General features: G+C 53.8%; 1 protein-coding gene and 1 long non-coding RNA gene across 6 annotated transcripts in view; one reads left to right on the forward strand and one right to left on the reverse strand.

Moving 5' to 3' along the window:
• Positions 1 to 15,596, reverse strand: part of FANCA (FA complementation group A) — a 43,085-nt gene that overhangs the window by 5,229 nt on the left and 22,260 nt on the right. For 2 of the 5 annotated variants that reach the window (XM_019740490.2, XM_074314983.1), the window contains 15 exons: positions 15,202 to 15,315; positions 14,021 to 14,157; positions 13,524 to 13,594; positions 13,132 to 13,228; positions 12,869 to 13,056; positions 11,573 to 11,669; positions 10,409 to 10,585; positions 9,124 to 9,197; positions 6,892 to 7,020; positions 3,942 to 4,026; positions 2,685 to 2,851; positions 2,161 to 2,266; positions 1,182 to 1,241; positions 955 to 1,059; positions 61 to 170 (listed from right to left, as the gene is read on the reverse strand). In XM_019740490.2, coding sequence (XP_019596049.2) covers positions 61 to 170; positions 955 to 1,059; positions 1,182 to 1,241; positions 2,161 to 2,266; positions 2,685 to 2,851; positions 3,942 to 4,026; positions 6,892 to 7,020; positions 9,124 to 9,197; positions 10,409 to 10,585; positions 11,573 to 11,669; positions 12,869 to 13,056; positions 13,132 to 13,228; positions 13,524 to 13,594; positions 14,021 to 14,157; positions 15,202 to 15,315 — 1,717 coding nt within the window. Of the gene's footprint in view, positions 1 to 60; positions 171 to 954; positions 1,060 to 1,181; positions 1,242 to 2,160; positions 2,267 to 2,684; positions 2,852 to 3,941; positions 4,027 to 6,891; positions 7,021 to 9,123; positions 9,247 to 10,408; positions 10,586 to 11,572; positions 11,670 to 12,868; positions 13,057 to 13,131; positions 13,229 to 13,523; positions 13,595 to 14,020; positions 14,158 to 15,201; positions 15,316 to 15,596 lie in introns of those variants that run through there. The other 3 variants (XM_074314982.1, XR_012490250.1, XM_074314984.1) reach the window with 3 other exon arrangements.
• Positions 1,055 to 7,828, forward strand: LOC141567538 (uncharacterized). Its single transcript, XR_012490261.1, has 2 exons — positions 1,055 to 1,701; positions 2,039 to 7,828. It is a non-coding gene; the product is annotated as an uncharacterized LOC141567538 (long non-coding RNA).

Here is a 15,596-nt window from a genome sequence, read left to right on the forward strand (position 1 = left end):
TGTCCGTGGAGATGACCCAGGGCATGTCCTCCCTCCGTGAGTCTGGCTGCCGACACTTACCTCCTGGCAAACTGCTGGGCCTCTCGCAGCATCTGCAGCCCTCGGGGAGACGGGCCCGGGAAGCTCCTCCAGCGACAGTGGAGCTCAGGCTCCAGGCGTGGCCACCACAACTCCCCGAGAGAAAGGTCATAAACAGGTCAGGGGCCAATGAAGATGGGCGCCCTTCGGGCCAGTGCCCAACCCCCCACAGCCAGCCCACACTCATCTAACGCTTCAGGACACCAAGGGCAGGCTCTCATGTACCTCGTTTAAGACTCAGAGCCGTTGCATGAGGCACTCCTGTCCCCATGTACAAAGGACATGCACTGCAGAGGGGGTCTTGCCTAAGGAGCCACCCTGTCTGGAGTCGGCCACTGCCCAGAGCTGGGCCAGGTTCCCCGACATCCTGCCGAGAGCTGGTGTTTTAAACACAGGGTAGCTCACTTGCTTCCAGTGAATTCCACCCAACTGAGCTACAGGTTCGGGGAGGCCCGAGTGTGCTGTGAGAAGGCGCCATACGGCCAACGCTCCAATATCCGGTCACACAAGGGCTGGCTGGCTAGGGCGCAGGGGCCGCCTCCCTGTTCTCAAGTCCTGAGACTGTAGTCAGGACCGCGGACAAGCGAGCACAAGTATACCCTTGGGAGAGCACAGGGACTGTGTCCACTTCTGCCGCTGCAGAGCCAGAGCGAGTGGCTGCCCAAACATCAACACACCGATGCAGCCTGCTCGTTTCCACGCTTACACGTCTCTGTGCTGCTGAGACGGGCATGGGGACGGAGGCAGGGGGCCTGTCACCCCACCTGCGTTCAGGCATGTCCTCTTTACCCCCACTGCTCCAGAAGCACAGCAACTAAAAGGAGGTTTTAGTGAGGGACAGAGGAGCCCGGCGGCCGCGCGGGCGGCTGGACCTACCAGAGCGGAGGTCAGAAGCAAGGGGCAGCGGGTCTGGCACGCGCTCAGGGCCAGGTCGGCCGCCAGGGAGGGGTCTGTGCTTCGCGAACAGGCACTGAAGAGCCCCTGCAGGAGGGATGAGCCGAGTTCAGCTGTTTGCATGTGGGCGGTGAAAACACCACTGGACACGCGGACCCAGCCCAGCTGGTGTGAGCTGCGATGTGTGAGGTGCAGAGGAAAAGAATTACCCGGAAGAAGTGGACGGTGATGTCGTGGGTCAGGGCGCCTCCGTGGAAGCACGAGTTTCTCTGCAAGACAGTTCAGGTCAGTGAGAAAGGGACCGACAAGGTGGGAGGGCAGGAACCATGTCTGCTCAGAGGGCTGAGCTGTGGGAGGAGACTCGCTGTGATGGCAGTCGCACTGCTCACCCACGGAGGTGGCCTTGGGCCCTCCCACCATGCCAGACCTTCCGCGCTCACCACCTCTGCACACTCCTGAGCACGGCCAGACCCTCGCCCACCTGCTGTGGCACTGGCACAGGGCTGCAGGGAGGCAGGGGCAGCCTGGTGGCGCTTCCCTGCTAGCCTTAGACTTCCTCAGCTGAACACTTCCACAGCACACCTGGGACCACCAAGGAAATAGCCTTTGGTATACATGTCAACAAAATCAGCTGCCATTTCCTCTGCTTTCCAAGTCCCCTTTCCAGGCTCTGCCTGACTGCTGCTCTGGAGGGGAAGCTGTCCCGTGTGTGAGCGTGTGCTTGTTCAGGTGCGTCGCCAACCCCGCCTGGTACAATCAGAGCCCCTGACGCTGAGTCCTTGCACAAGGACAGCACACAGGGTTGCCTGGGGGCACGGTGGTCATCACCACTGCACGGAGAGGGAGGGAGGGAAGTGCGTGGTATGCGAACAGTCGGCAACATTCATGGGTCCAAACTACGAAAATCCAGGGAAGTTCCTGGAGGAGCTGGGCTGGGGAGCAAGAAGCTGCCACTGGTCTCTGCACCCTCCTCGCCGGCCCGCACGGCCGTGGCTGAGGGAGGCTGTGCACGCTGCTTCTCTCACACTCGCGGACCACCCCCCACGCTTCCCATATGCCCACATAGCCAGGACCCGCACCAAGGCACTGAGTTCAATGTGACCAGACACGCTCAGGAATTTTCAAGGCCCAACCCTCAGTGACCAGATGGCTCCGCCCATGTACCGAGGCCCCACATCCCGCACCTACCAGCTCAGAATTGACCAAATGGAAAAACTCATTGCAGTCGGGGGCGATCGGCTGTTCCACCCGGGGGCTGCCGATGAGAACAGACGGAGGCAGGACGAGCAGGATCCTTGGAGAGAAGGCAGTGCATCCATGGTCTCAAGGACGAGACTCCGTCTGCAGCCCCCAGTGTCCCCACCTGGGGCTGTGTGCTGAGCACCTGGGCCCCACCACACACTCTGAATGTGTTACCCAAAACATGAGTTTAAGTTGCCTGAGGACCAATGGAAAGGGTGCCCCACAGTCTAATAGAGCAGTTCCCGGCACCCTGGGAAACATCGTGTCACACTATTATTTGTACGCACGGCTGCATGCTATCTTTGAACACATGGTTCTTATTTTGACATGAGTTCTTTTAAGCTACCTCTTTCAGCAGGCGGATCCCCAAGCCTGAGCAGGAAGGCTTTCTCCAACATGCTTTTCACACCCAGGCCCTGCTCTCTGTGCCAGCACAGGATGGGGAGCAGAGGGGCAGGTGGTGCTGTTACCGTTTGTACGTGAGTAGCTCCCGTTGTCTCTGGAGACGGGAGGCCAAGTCCCACCCGCTTGCCAGAGCCTTGAGCCGTCTGCAGAAGACCCCAAAAAGGAGGTGTCCTCCAGAGGGAGGGCGGCCGTGGGGCGCCGTTGGGCCCTGCTCCAGGTCGACTGCCATCTCCTGGAAAAAGGCAAGGACCAGCCGCTCACACACTTCTATCTCTGTCCCCAAATGTGAAGGCAGAGAGCCCTTGGGGCTTACTGTCAGCCCCAGCATGGACCCTGAGGTGGGCTTGGAAGAGAGTTCTCTGCCAGGGCTGGAAAGAGCAAGTGGGACAAGCCCCTGGATATCGCAAAAATACGAACAGTACAAAGAACACCTTTACCCAGGTTACCCTCCAGCTAGCATTTCAGCCCGCTTATCAGCTGCTCTTTCCGATATGTATGGTGTGTGCACGCATGTGCGGGTGAGTTACCTACAAGGCACGCACACAGCTGGAATCGATAAATGCCTGACACGTGTGCACAGTTCTCCTGGTCACCCTGCCTTCCACATCATGATAGGTGTGGAGGACAAGAGGTCAAGACGAAGGGCAGGGGACGCAGGTCTCTTTTTTGTGGCTTTAACACCTTTGCATGTTTCCCCAATGCCCTAAACCACACTCTCCATGGCTTCCCTTCCAGTCCCCACATTTGCCAAAGACAGGCAGCAGAAGTGCCACCAGGAAGCCTGCACTTCCGAAGGTGGGCCCCAGAGCTGACTCTCAGAGCCTAATCTTCTGCCCTCGAAAGGCTTGAGGAAAGCAGGCATGCTTCCCGGCCCAGTGACAACGTGGCAGCCTGTGCAGGTGCCAAACGACCTTGTGAAAAAGGGTCTCCTGGCCTCCAAACATGGCAGATTCTTGACCCGCTGCCAGGTGGAGGGTCATTTACATTACTTTTCAGAGCCCGACATCCAAATGGAACGGATAGTGGAGTGACCACCATCTTATTCCCAAAGTGGGTATTTTCTAATTCCCCTATTTTCAGATTTAAATGTCTCCAAGCCTAGAGATGATTCCAGCATTCCAGCTACTGACTTCTTATTTTTAGGTGCACTGGGCACATTCACTGAGCACACTGTCACACTGCATCTGGGCCACTGTGTGTGTGATGCGTGTTTTCATGCTGTTTAGTTGCCTTAGGAACCCATTACAGATACTCACAATAAATATTTAATAGAAGATGGCTTAATGCAGTGAACATAGTGAGTTTTGCATCTTCTAACTCACCTGCAATCTGGAAAAAATATCCCCATTTCCTATGCAGCCACCGAGAACCAAATCAGAATTCTCTGAGTGCTTGTAACTCCTTGAACTGAAATGAAAACACAGTGAAGGCCGCCTAAGCATGTCTTGACAGCACTGAGGTTCCCGTTTTTCCTCCTGCCTCCAGAGTGGTATGTGGTCTCAGAGCCAGGAGGGCCCTGGGGACTGTGTGAAACACACAGTAATCAACACACAAAACCTGTAACAAAATACTAGCATCCCAAATCCAGCAGCATATAAAAACAATTATGTACCATAACCTAGTGGGACTTACCCTGAGAATGCAAGGTTGGTTCAACATCCAAAAATCAATTAATGTGATATACACATCGATAGGATAAAAAACAAAAACCACGTAATATATCTCAACAGATGCCCATAAAGCATTAGACAAAATTCAATGCCCTTTCATGATTAAAAACACTCAACAAACTAGGAGTAGAAGGGAACTTCCTCAACCCGATAAAGGGCATCTGTGAAAAACCCACAGCTGACATCACACTTAATGATGAAACTCCTCCTAAGATCAGGAACAGACAAAGATGTCCCCTCTCGCCACTTCCATTCAACACTGCAGCAAAAGTGCCAGCCAGGACAACTCAGCCAGAAAAAAGAAAGAAAAGGCACCCAATGGACAGGAAACTTAAACCATCTCTATCCACAGATGACATGATCTTATAGGTAGAAAACCCTAAAGAATGCACAATAAAACACCACTAGAGCAAATAAATGAGTTCAGCGAAGTTGCAGGATAGGAAATCAAAACACAAAAGTGAGGTGTATTTCTATACCCTAGCAATGAATAATCCAAAAATGAAACCAGGACAATTAATTCCATTTAGAATGGTATAAAAAAGAATACTTAAGACAAAATTTAACCAAGGAGGTGCGAGACTTGTACTACAATACAATGCTGAAAAATATTAAAGACCTAAATAAAGGTAAAGACATCCCATGTTCATGGAGAGGAAGACTCAGTATTGTTAAGATGGCAACCCCACCCAAGATGATCTACAGAGACAGTGTAATCCCTTTCAGAGTCCTAGGTGATCTGCACACATTGACAAGCTGATCCTTAACTTCAGATGGAATTGCAAAGGACCCAGAATAGTCAAAACCACTTTGAAAAAGAACAAAGTTGGAAGACTCACATTTTCCAATTTGAAACTGAACTACAAAACTACAGCAATCAAAACAGTGTGGGACAGACAGGTAGGCCACCACAATAGAGTCTAGAAACATACCCTCGCACATATGATTCATTGATTTTCAACAAGGCTGAAGACGATTCAATGGGGAAAGAAGTCTCTCCAACAAAAGGTACCAGGACAGCTGGATATCCACACACAGAAGAGTGAGATGTTTAACCCCAAACGTACACCACACACAAAAGGTAACTCAAATGGATCAAAGGCCTAAATATAAGGTCTAAAAATAGATGAACTGGGATTCATGAAAATTTAAAACTTTTGGGCATCGAAGTGCTCCACTGAGGGAGTGAAAAGATGACTCAGAATGGGAGAAAATGTGTGCAACTCAAGTATGTGACAAGGATCTGGAATCTAGAATATATACAGAACTCCTACCACTCAAAAGAACCAATAACTCAATTTTAAAATGGGCAAAGGATCTGAATAGACATTTCTCCAAAGAAGACACATGAATGGTCAACAAGCAAATGACAAGATGCTTAATGTCATTAGCCATCAAGGCAAAGCACATCAAAATCACGATGAAATATACCACTGCACACCCACTAGGATACATACAACAAAGATCAGATAAGAGCAACAGTGTTAGTGATCACATGGAGAGACTGGAACATTCCCAGCCTGCTGGTGGGAGTGGAAAGGGTGTGGTTTCAGAAAACAACCTGGTAGCTCCTCAGAAAGTGAAATACTGCGTACATAGGACCCAGCAGTTCCATTCCTAGGCATACATCCAAGAAAAAGGAAAGTGCAGGACCACAGAAGGGCCTGCACACAAATGTGCACAGCAGAATTATTCACAAGAACCAAAAAGTGGAAACCCACATTCCATCAACCGATGAACGGATAAACAAACTGTGGTCTGTCCTTTCATGGGATACTGTTCAGTCATAAAAAGGAACCAAGTTCTGACACACACTACTACACGACGAACCTTGAAAACATTGAGTGAGCCAGATACCAAGGACATACTCTGTGATTCCAAATGCCTAATCCATAGACAGAAAATACTCGTCCCCAAGTGAACACTGGGTGACAACACACTGGCCAACGTCAGCGCTGTCCCAGCCACTAAGCGCCAGGAGGAACACCTTAGTGCCGCTGGTTGTTCTTAAATATAGTGGGAGCGAGCGCTGTGCCAACAGGATGCTTTGTTTCGAGCCTCGTGGAGGAGAGGGGCATGGGAAAAAAGAATGGCGTCTGTCCTGTGTGTGTCTTCAGTAACCATTTGCCTAGACAGTGTAACAGGACGTTTTCCCTATGACTGAAGTAATAGGACGTATCACCTTGACACAGCAATTGTGGGGATGAAGAGTCTAAAGCAGACTCCCCCGGCCGGAGCACATGCGCAGCACAGCCTCGCCGAGACAGAGCCCCTTGCCTGTGGTGGCCGGCAGTCCATGTCGGTGCTGCACGCCCCGGGGGTGACACTGCAATGCTCACCACTGGCGCTCACTGTTTGTTCCACTCTTCACACTTGTTGACCCTGAACTCCAGGTGACAAAGCAGAAAGACAAAACTCTCCACCCACAGAGAACACTGATTCAGGGATTCAGGGCGCTGGCCTTTACTCCCAATAGACTATACTTGCCAGCAAAGTGTGTGCAGCTGTGCTCTGTACGGCACCAATCGCACTGAGAAAGCTACGCATGTCCCTAGAGCCGCCAGCACTGATGGGGAGGTGCCCAGGTGCCAGAACTCCTCACCTGTGGCAGAAGTCCAGCAGTGCGTCAACAAGGCCAGTGAACGCCACTCCCAAGTCTCCGTCACAGCCACCGGTGGTGCGCGGCTTGGGGAGGAAATGCTCGTAGATGGCCCACTGTTGGAAGTCCCGCCTGCACAGCGAACACCAGGGTCTGTGCTGAGAGGGGCTGCCAGCCAGTGCTTGGCGGAGCGGGGCAGAGAAGGCAGCCCACAGCGAGGGCGCAGCATGGCAGGGGGACGGGTGGTCGTCAGGGGGCCTGGGGCTGCGGGAAGGCGCTCTACGACCGATCAAGAGGATCAAAGTCCCTTCAGGAGCCACCCAGCTGGGTGACAGCCACCAGTGCTCGCCTGCTGAGCTGGGGAACAGAAGCTGAGTGGTCCTCTCAGCTGCGTGTGAACTGCCCAGGTCCACCAGCAAAGGCGTCCCGATCAGGACAAACTAACTGAAACCACCGTCAATACTGCAGTCTATGAGGAAGTGAGCCATCTCCATACACGCACGAGTGGGTGAGGGGGCAGAGGTGTAAGGGGCTCATGCTTTCCGCCTGGAACCCATACAAAACGCATCTCGGTTACTCATCATTAAGGAAAGGAAGGAGATCCCAGAATAGGTCTAAACAAAACTTCCTGTGGGGACAGAGCCCCAGAAAGCAGTTTCCAGGCTCTTGGCCTCACATAGAAAGGTGTTGGCTCAGGTAGTAAGTGGCCATCAACTGTGATTGCATGGCCATCAGCTGTGGCTAGTTGGCCGTCAGCTGTAACCAGTGAGCCATTGGCCACTAATATAACTGCCGTGGCTATGCTAGAAAAAATGGGGGCTAGCGAGAAGATGGCGGCTGAGCTAGCAAGCGGCGCAGTGAGGGTTGTGGATCGTGTGGCTCCTGTTTCCTGTGTCTGCAACCCAGCCACCAGCGAGAATATAGTAATATGATTCCTCAACTTATGGCTCTGTGGGTGTTCCTTTTTGGCCTCACCATGTCCTGTGTTCTTATGTGGGGAGCGGGAGCTGAGACCCTGCCAGACGCCCCGCACGACAAATGGCGCAGCGAGCAGGGTCTCCCGCATAACACTTCCCCAGACAGGGAGCTCAGGGTGAGTTCAATGGTCATGGGCCCTCACACCAGAAAACTGTTCCTTCTATTCCCGCCGGAAAGAGAGAAGGTCGAGAAGGGAAAAAAAACCCCAGGACATGTGAGTGTGTGCACAAAGCACCCCAAAGCGGGTGTGGTGCAAACCGGAAAAGGAAACAAAACCCCATTTCCTTGGAGAAAGCAGTTGCTCTTTTCATCAACACAGCTTTTCCCTTTTTTCATTATTTATATTTGTTACGTCCAGAATCTAACACCAGACAAGAGTGTGGAGACAGACAGCATCCCACATGCGCAGGAGGGCCAGGGCTCAAGGTCGGCCAGTGTTCACCCTTGGGCTCTGAGCCCCATCAGCTCTCGATACCACATTTCCCTCCCTGACCTCCATCCTGACCTCCACCCTGACGCCCGTGCCCCAAACCCAGGGCCCCATGAGCACCCCACTTGCATGACGGTCTCAGTAATCGGCCCTGGGACCCGCAGGGGGCTCAGACCTTGGTTTACCCACTGCTGGTGCCACCTCAAGGCCAGCGCTCCACGTGGCACATGCCCAGTCCTGAGCCTCTCGGCGGGGGGGGTGCGCTCTTCCCACGTGGAGGGCGGGCAGGGCCGTCCGACACCAGTAGAGGCCACTCACAGGCCCCCCAGTAAGACTCCGCAAGGCAGACATTTCTGTTCCCACCATGGGGACGTGCACTTGCTGCTCCGCTGCCCCTCCCTGAGGAACTTGCTCTCAGAGCACATGTCCCATCCTAACTCTAATCCACTTTCTATCCCTGCTTGTCCCCAGCCCACACCGGGGTTCTGTTCTGTGCCATCCCTGGAGAAGAGGGCCTGGTCAGGAGTATTGGGGACGGAAGTGCCAGTGGGGAGCCCTGTGTGTCTCGTAGGCGCCTATCTGCACAAAGGTGCCACACAGGTAGGCTGATGTCATTTATGCTGCACCCCAGCTTCTAGAACATTCTAGAAGTTTCTAGCAAACAGGAGCTCAATAAATGTTTCTTGAGTGAAGGAATGAATGAAATTGTGCTCATAGGAATACCTTAAACTAAACATTAAATTCAAGATATAATGACAAAGCTCAAGACTTTAAGGCCATGTAGAAGACTGTAATATTTTAAAGGGCAGAACCCTTTAAACACTTACCTTTCTGTGTCTGAAAGAGAATCCACCTCAGGTTGAATTTCTAGCTCCAGCTGTAACCAGTCTCTGTAAGTTAACTGAGAGAAAAGGACCAGCTGATACCACACCAAGGACAGCACACAGAACCTGCAGGCGGAGTGTGCAAGTCTGTCGTTTCGTGTCACTGTTATGTGACAGCCCAGCTGAAAGCAAGTCCCACGGGACGACAGCAAGTAGCCTCGCTCGCTCGTGTGTCAGAATCTCCATTCTCACGCCATGTCCCCTGCTGGCCTGAGGTGTTGGCACCCGGCCCTGCTCCATTCAACCCTGAGTGTGACGCTAACTAAAATGGGTCACTTTGGCACCTTGAAACAGTTCTGTAGCATCCTGCTGGATTGAGCGGTTGCCCTACGGGCATACACCTCTCAAGTAACTGCTCACTTCCTAGTTTCCTGGGGCTGGGTGAATAACTGAATAAACTTGACATACAAACATGCTTCAAATATTCACGGTGGCATAATTCTTGTTTTAAAATTATTTGAACAATTCCACGCATCGATACAAACTAACCTCAGAACCTCATGCATATGAAAAAAGCACGTCACAGCAACATGCAGGCAGCAGGTTTCAGCTGCGGAAGGGCCAAAGCTAGGCGGCATGAAACAGCACATTGCTCTGGGAAACATCCACTCAGCCAAACCAGAGGCAAGGCTGCATGACGCAGAGCCAAGGCCCAGGTGAGGCACCTGCTGGACTCCAAGTGAGCACGGCCACGCCCTGCGTCATTGCTCCTCCCCCCAAGCAGACCGCCAGACCTACTCATGTGTAACTGATGGTTAACAGTAAAAGAATTGAAAAAAATAAAACAATTGAGAAAATTTTCTCCAAATACCAACACAAGCAGGCCAACATCCAAGATATGAGTGAACAGCTGTGAAAAGGTGCAGCAGAGACAAGCAGTGTGGGCACACTGACCGGACTGGCCCAAGGCTCCCTCCCAGTGGCCCTGCCCCAAACCAGAGCCTGGCAGACATGCTTAAAGCATGTTTTTACCCATCCCTAAAATTCTCTGCAAAATGGTACTGTCGGGGGAACGGGCAAAGTAGAAAGCACCTTTCCGTCTGGTTTCTCACGCCTGCGTGGGAATCAACACCAATCCCAGTAAGTTTCCAGCACAGCCACATCTGTGCTGCTCGAGCGTCACTGGGCCAGGCCCGCCCGCCACGTCCCCAGGAGGCCCCAGGTCTGCACCTGCAAGCCCGTGAGGCAGAACGAGGCCAGAAGCAAGGGAGGGGACAGTGGGACTTACATGAAATTCCTCGTCCTTCGACAGTTCCTGGAAGGTTGTGTGTCTCCACAGACAAAGGGCGGCTCGCTGCCAGTCTGTGGGGGACAGGTACAGGGGCCTCCAGGGAAGGCTGGCTGCGTCCTCCCGAGACAAGGGGTCTCGGGCTTCTGAGAACAACCTGAGCACAACGAACTGGAACTGGAGAGAGAGGAACGCATTTGCTGTGACAAGCTCACAAAATATCCGCGTGACATGGCTGGGTGCAGCAGGGCAGCACGGAGACCCTGTGCCACCTGCGGGGGCCTCACCAAGCCCTCGCAGGACACCCAGAGTCCACTTACAAGCGGTGCTACAGTAAGCAGCCCTATAGGGAAATCTCGGCCCACACTGGATGGCGTCCTTGGGCTGGACGCTGGGTCTGAATGGCCTCCACAGCGTAGCACCACCCACCCAGACTACTGCTGGCACTGGAGCTTTCACTAGAATGTGTGTCCACTGGATGGCAAAACACGTCAGTGGTGTGTTCACTGTATATCCACATTTATCAAGGGGCAGCGGGGAGACCGCGGGGTCACACCAGGTAGTCACACCTGCACAGGGGATGGCGATGTGCCTTCTGGGCCCCCATTCTCCATTCATGCTTTAACACTTGGGCACCTAGGACTAAGCTCCTTGACACCAATGCCAACTTAACTGCCAGACCCAGGAGTCTGTGCCTTAAAAGTTTCTCAGGTGACTCTACTGTGGAGCCTGGAACTGAGAACCAGGTTGAAACCTCACGTTCCCTAAAACTCTGCACAAAGAGCACACCATCACTTGCAACATGTCAGGTTTCTAACACGCACCTTGAAATGCCTTGTCTTCTAACAAATGGAACGAGCACTCAGGAGACAAAGGGACTATAGCGGAAACGTGGAATCCCTTCGTTAAAAGGGAGATACTTTTTATGAATTATCTTTTAATTTACGTGTCTTATACGTACCAGTATGTGTTTCTTTAAAAAAAGGGAGGGACATCTGTAGTTGACATCTTACACCCCCTCAGGTTAACACAGCGAACAGAAGGAAAAGGCAGTGTTCACCCAAGCAGACAATTGCGGCTGCTCCCAAGAGACAGCCTGATAAACAATGAAGCCAAGGCCTCGGACACACAGGAGAACGTAAAACAGGACGCTAACAGACCTACCTTTTTCATAAGGCCTGGAGATAAACAGCTGTAGGTAGCATCGCGTGACTGACAAGAAAACTTACACAGAGAGTAAGAAATTGCTGCTGTACAAAATCTGTAAATAGAAAACAAATTATAACACAGAAATGTGACCCTGGCAAAATAAGGGATGAAAGAAAAGAAAGTTTGGATCTCCCAAAGTGAACTGAGGGCATTTAAAACCAGGGGAGTGAGGGCCAGTCCTCTGCCTCAGCTCCTTGCAACACTGGGGAAGCGGTCCCATGTCACAGCCAAGTGGCCTGGCTCTGTCCACGCGGAAGGCAGAGACTCAGGAAACGCATGGACACGCGGACTCTGTGCAGACACGGGGCCATGATGACAAGAGTGATGTCAGGAGGAGCGGGAAGGGAAAGGGCTTTCACGCCCCGGAGTGTTAGCAAACCCTCCCTGCTCCTTCCTAAAAGGGGTCTGTGGGCCCAGAGCGCGCTCCGTTTCATATGCAGCCTTAGGGGCAGCCTCTGCCTGCCCGTGTAGGTTGTCAGGTGTAAGGAAGACGAGGCCGAGCAGGACAGACTGACCCGGGGGCCCTGAGAAAGTCAGGAAGGTGGCAGAGAAGAACGTGGGGGGACCGGGGACTGACTCCCAATAGGGACTGTTCGGTGTTGCCAAAAGCCCACAGGAGGGGAGGGGGGGGGCCATCGGCCTCCCAGTGTGGACAGTGGCTGGACCGGCTTTCCTGTGCCGCCTCTCCCACTCCTGCATGCCTTTTGTCACTTCTGCCCGTGAACTGTGACCCCAGCCCCAGCCAGCAATTCCCAGTCTACACCCCGCTGCACAGGACCTTGGGCTGTACCCTGCCCAGGAAGCACTCTCCCCCAGGGGTCCCGCACACAAGAGCCCAGCCAGGAAGGGACTGGTGGGGTGTAAATGGCAGGCTGACAGGACGATGGGCCTCTGAACCCTTCAAGGTGAGTTCACCTCTGCACAGGGGAGTTCCATGCGTTGGAATCTGCCCTAGAGAAACAGCTGCAGCACAAGGCCCCAGCACAGGACCCCGAGACAGAGCAGACCAACCCCCCAACTCTGAAGAGTACGGGGCAGGACACAGAGTCTGCAGTCTGTGGTCAACGACTTCAATGGCAGTTTAGCAAAGTGGTACAATCTCATTTTTTCAAACCAAAACAAGTCCACATGTAAATAAACGCCAAAAAGGTTCTGGGAGGCTGCACACCGAAACGTGAGTGATTATCTGGGCATATCTGTTCCTTCTGCCAGAGGGGACAAGTGACCATGGGACAAGGAAGAGCAGCCCACCTGAGGCAGAAGAGCAGGGACTCCCGGGTCCCACACGGCAGGAGGCTGCTGAAGAACTTGGGGATGGACAGGCCCCCGGCTGGGAAAGGGGGGCCCACGAGCACCTCCGGGAGCACGGGCCGGGCCTCGCCGAGGTGGACAGCCAGGGCAGCCAACCCCAGCACGTGCGCCGCACTAAGGCTGGGGCCCTAAACAGGAAAGGAAAGTGGTCCTGCTGGTGGGGTGCAGAGCCCACCTCCCAGCTGCAGGGGGCAGGGCCCTACCTGGTAGCGCAGCAGTTGGCACAGCCTGGTGAGTACAGCGGGAAGGAGCGTGTGAGCACACGTGGCCGTCACAAAGCGGGTAGCCCAGGAGCCCTGCCTACAGAAACAGTGGCCAGTCCCGGTGTGGTCCCTCCCACTGAGTCTGGGGGACTCAGTGCAGGCCTCAGAGAAAACCAGGCTGTTCCCCCAACAGCAGGATCTCCTGTAGCAACGCTCAACAGTTGCCACGTCCCTGCTGCGTAAACGTCCGCACCGCCCCTCTAACAGCACAGCAGGAACCAGGGGACTAGGGCTGACACCACTGTCCTCGTGGAGAGCAGGGAAGCTCCACTCCATGAGGGAGGCTGCCCCAGGACAGCACCAAACCACCCAGCGAAGCGTCCCAGCTCTACCTGTCTGGTGGGGCAAAGCTGGAGGCTACCATTAGGTTCTGACAGAAAGACGTCAGCAGGAGATCCACAACCTGAGAGGAGATGTCACAAAGGGCAGCGTGAGCCTGACCTTGTGTTGCTGACACGAATTACACGGGCAGGGCCACAGCTGAGCTAATGAGACTGCAAACGAGGCTTCCATTTGGAGAGGAAACACCAATGCCAACTGGTCCAAGATTCCCCATTCCCAAATCCTGGGACCATGACAAGCCAACTATCATCCCACCATGTCCAGTCCTGAAATTTTACAGCAGAGAGCAGAGCTGAAGAGTAAATGTTTTAGGCCCTGGGGACAGACGGCCTCTGCGCGTATTATCGGCCGGGCCACCGACTGTGACCGTCTTGTGTCCACAGACACACTTGACGTAGCAAAACAAGTGCCAAGAAGGGCCTGGGACCCAGCTCTTCCCACGCAAGCCAGCAGATGCGACACTGAGCATCCAGATGCCCCCACACACCTTCTGTTCCCGCTGCTCCAGTTCTGGAGCACAGACACTGAGCTGGATCTTCGAAGCCTCACAGATGTTGTCGTCCTCGCTGAGGCCCAAGGCGGAGCTGAGCCTTTCGGAAACCACAGCAACCTGAGCAGATACGTCTGTGGACAGGAGCCCAGTGAGCGGCAAGGGGACAGCACTGAGCGGAGACTGTACCCCAGGACTGGCTCACCGCAGCCACCTCTTGGGTACGACTGCCCACTGACCCTGAGCTGCTGTGTCCCCACTGCAGGTGGCCGAGGACACTGCTGAGTGTGTGACATGGGCAGACTGGGACCTTTTCCTGTGTTGTGGGGAGCTGGCACGTTCCTTTGCCATCATGAACCGCACTTTTTATCTATAACCCTCTAACTCTCACACACATTGTAACACGCGTCAGAGGCTTGCGTCCCAGCCATCACAGCGTTGGCCCATGCGAAGAGCCATGGCTTCTGTGTGCCAGAGGTCTGACGTCAAGTGGGCTGACCTCACCTCGTGGAGGCGGAGCTGTGCGGCTTTACACACAAGCATGGCCTGACAGGTCAGCCGTCCTGCAGCAGCGCTAGGAACTGCCAGGCCCCGGGACCCCAGATGCCATGCGTGCAGGAGCCCAGTTCTGAGGCCACACTGGGCTCCAGGGGCAGCAGAACTCAGGCGGTTTTGTTGGCATGTCCTCCGTGAGGCTCTCACGGGGTATTCTGGGGTGAGATGAGTTCATGTGCATCAATCTATCGCAGCGGCTAGGTAAACACAAGGCCTGTGGGCTGTGGACTCTGCTGGTCATGACAAGAACCTGAGAGCACTGCTACTGAGTCTCTCACTCTGTGGGCCGCTGCACAGCACGTGCTACTACTCCATACAAGCACTCAGTCACACAGACGCAGAGGGTGACAGCTACTCGGGCAGGTCGGACAGGAAGGAGACCCACACCTAGTAACATCAGCCAGCCTCCTCTCCATCACCTGGCGTATGGGGAAGCCAAAGAGCAGAATACTTATCTTCTGCCAGGGGTCTGTGACAGCTTGAGGGATCAGTCTACCATCCTGTCGGAAAGGGTGCCATGCGCTCGACACCAGCCAGTGCGTGGCCTGGTAACTACCAAATGCCAAATCGCAGGAAATGGACCAGCCACTGGAACCCAACTCACACCCACCGCCCGTGCTCACCGTCATACTGGGCAGGGTCTGTCAAGGTGGCCCTGAGCTCTCGTAGTGCGGCTGTGAGCAGTCCCAGCGTTCCTTCAGCACAGCCGGGGTCCACCTTCATTACCTGGGCTGCATCTGAGAGGTGGGGGGCAGGTAATTTGAACAATTAGGGCAGACAGGTCCATATTCACACACAGCTGAATACGGACTTCCATCCTGAGGCTGGATGCTGTCATTAAAAGTCAAAACTTTTGTAAATAAGTTCAAGAAAAAGCATGGTTCTAGGCACCCCACACCACAAGTGTGAAAAGCATGTGCCTCATGAAAAAAGACAAGCACAGCGAGGGAGACGAGTTAGGGATGGATGATGCCTGAGTCCCTATTTCTCAGACTTTTAAGAAACGTTGCTGTTCACC

This window comes from Rhinolophus sinicus, linkage group LG11 (genome assembly GCF_036562045.2).
Source record: "Rhinolophus sinicus isolate RSC01 linkage group LG11, ASM3656204v1, whole genome shotgun sequence".
In the NCBI taxonomy this organism is placed as follows: domain Eukaryota; kingdom Metazoa; phylum Chordata; class Mammalia; order Chiroptera; family Rhinolophidae; genus Rhinolophus; species Rhinolophus sinicus.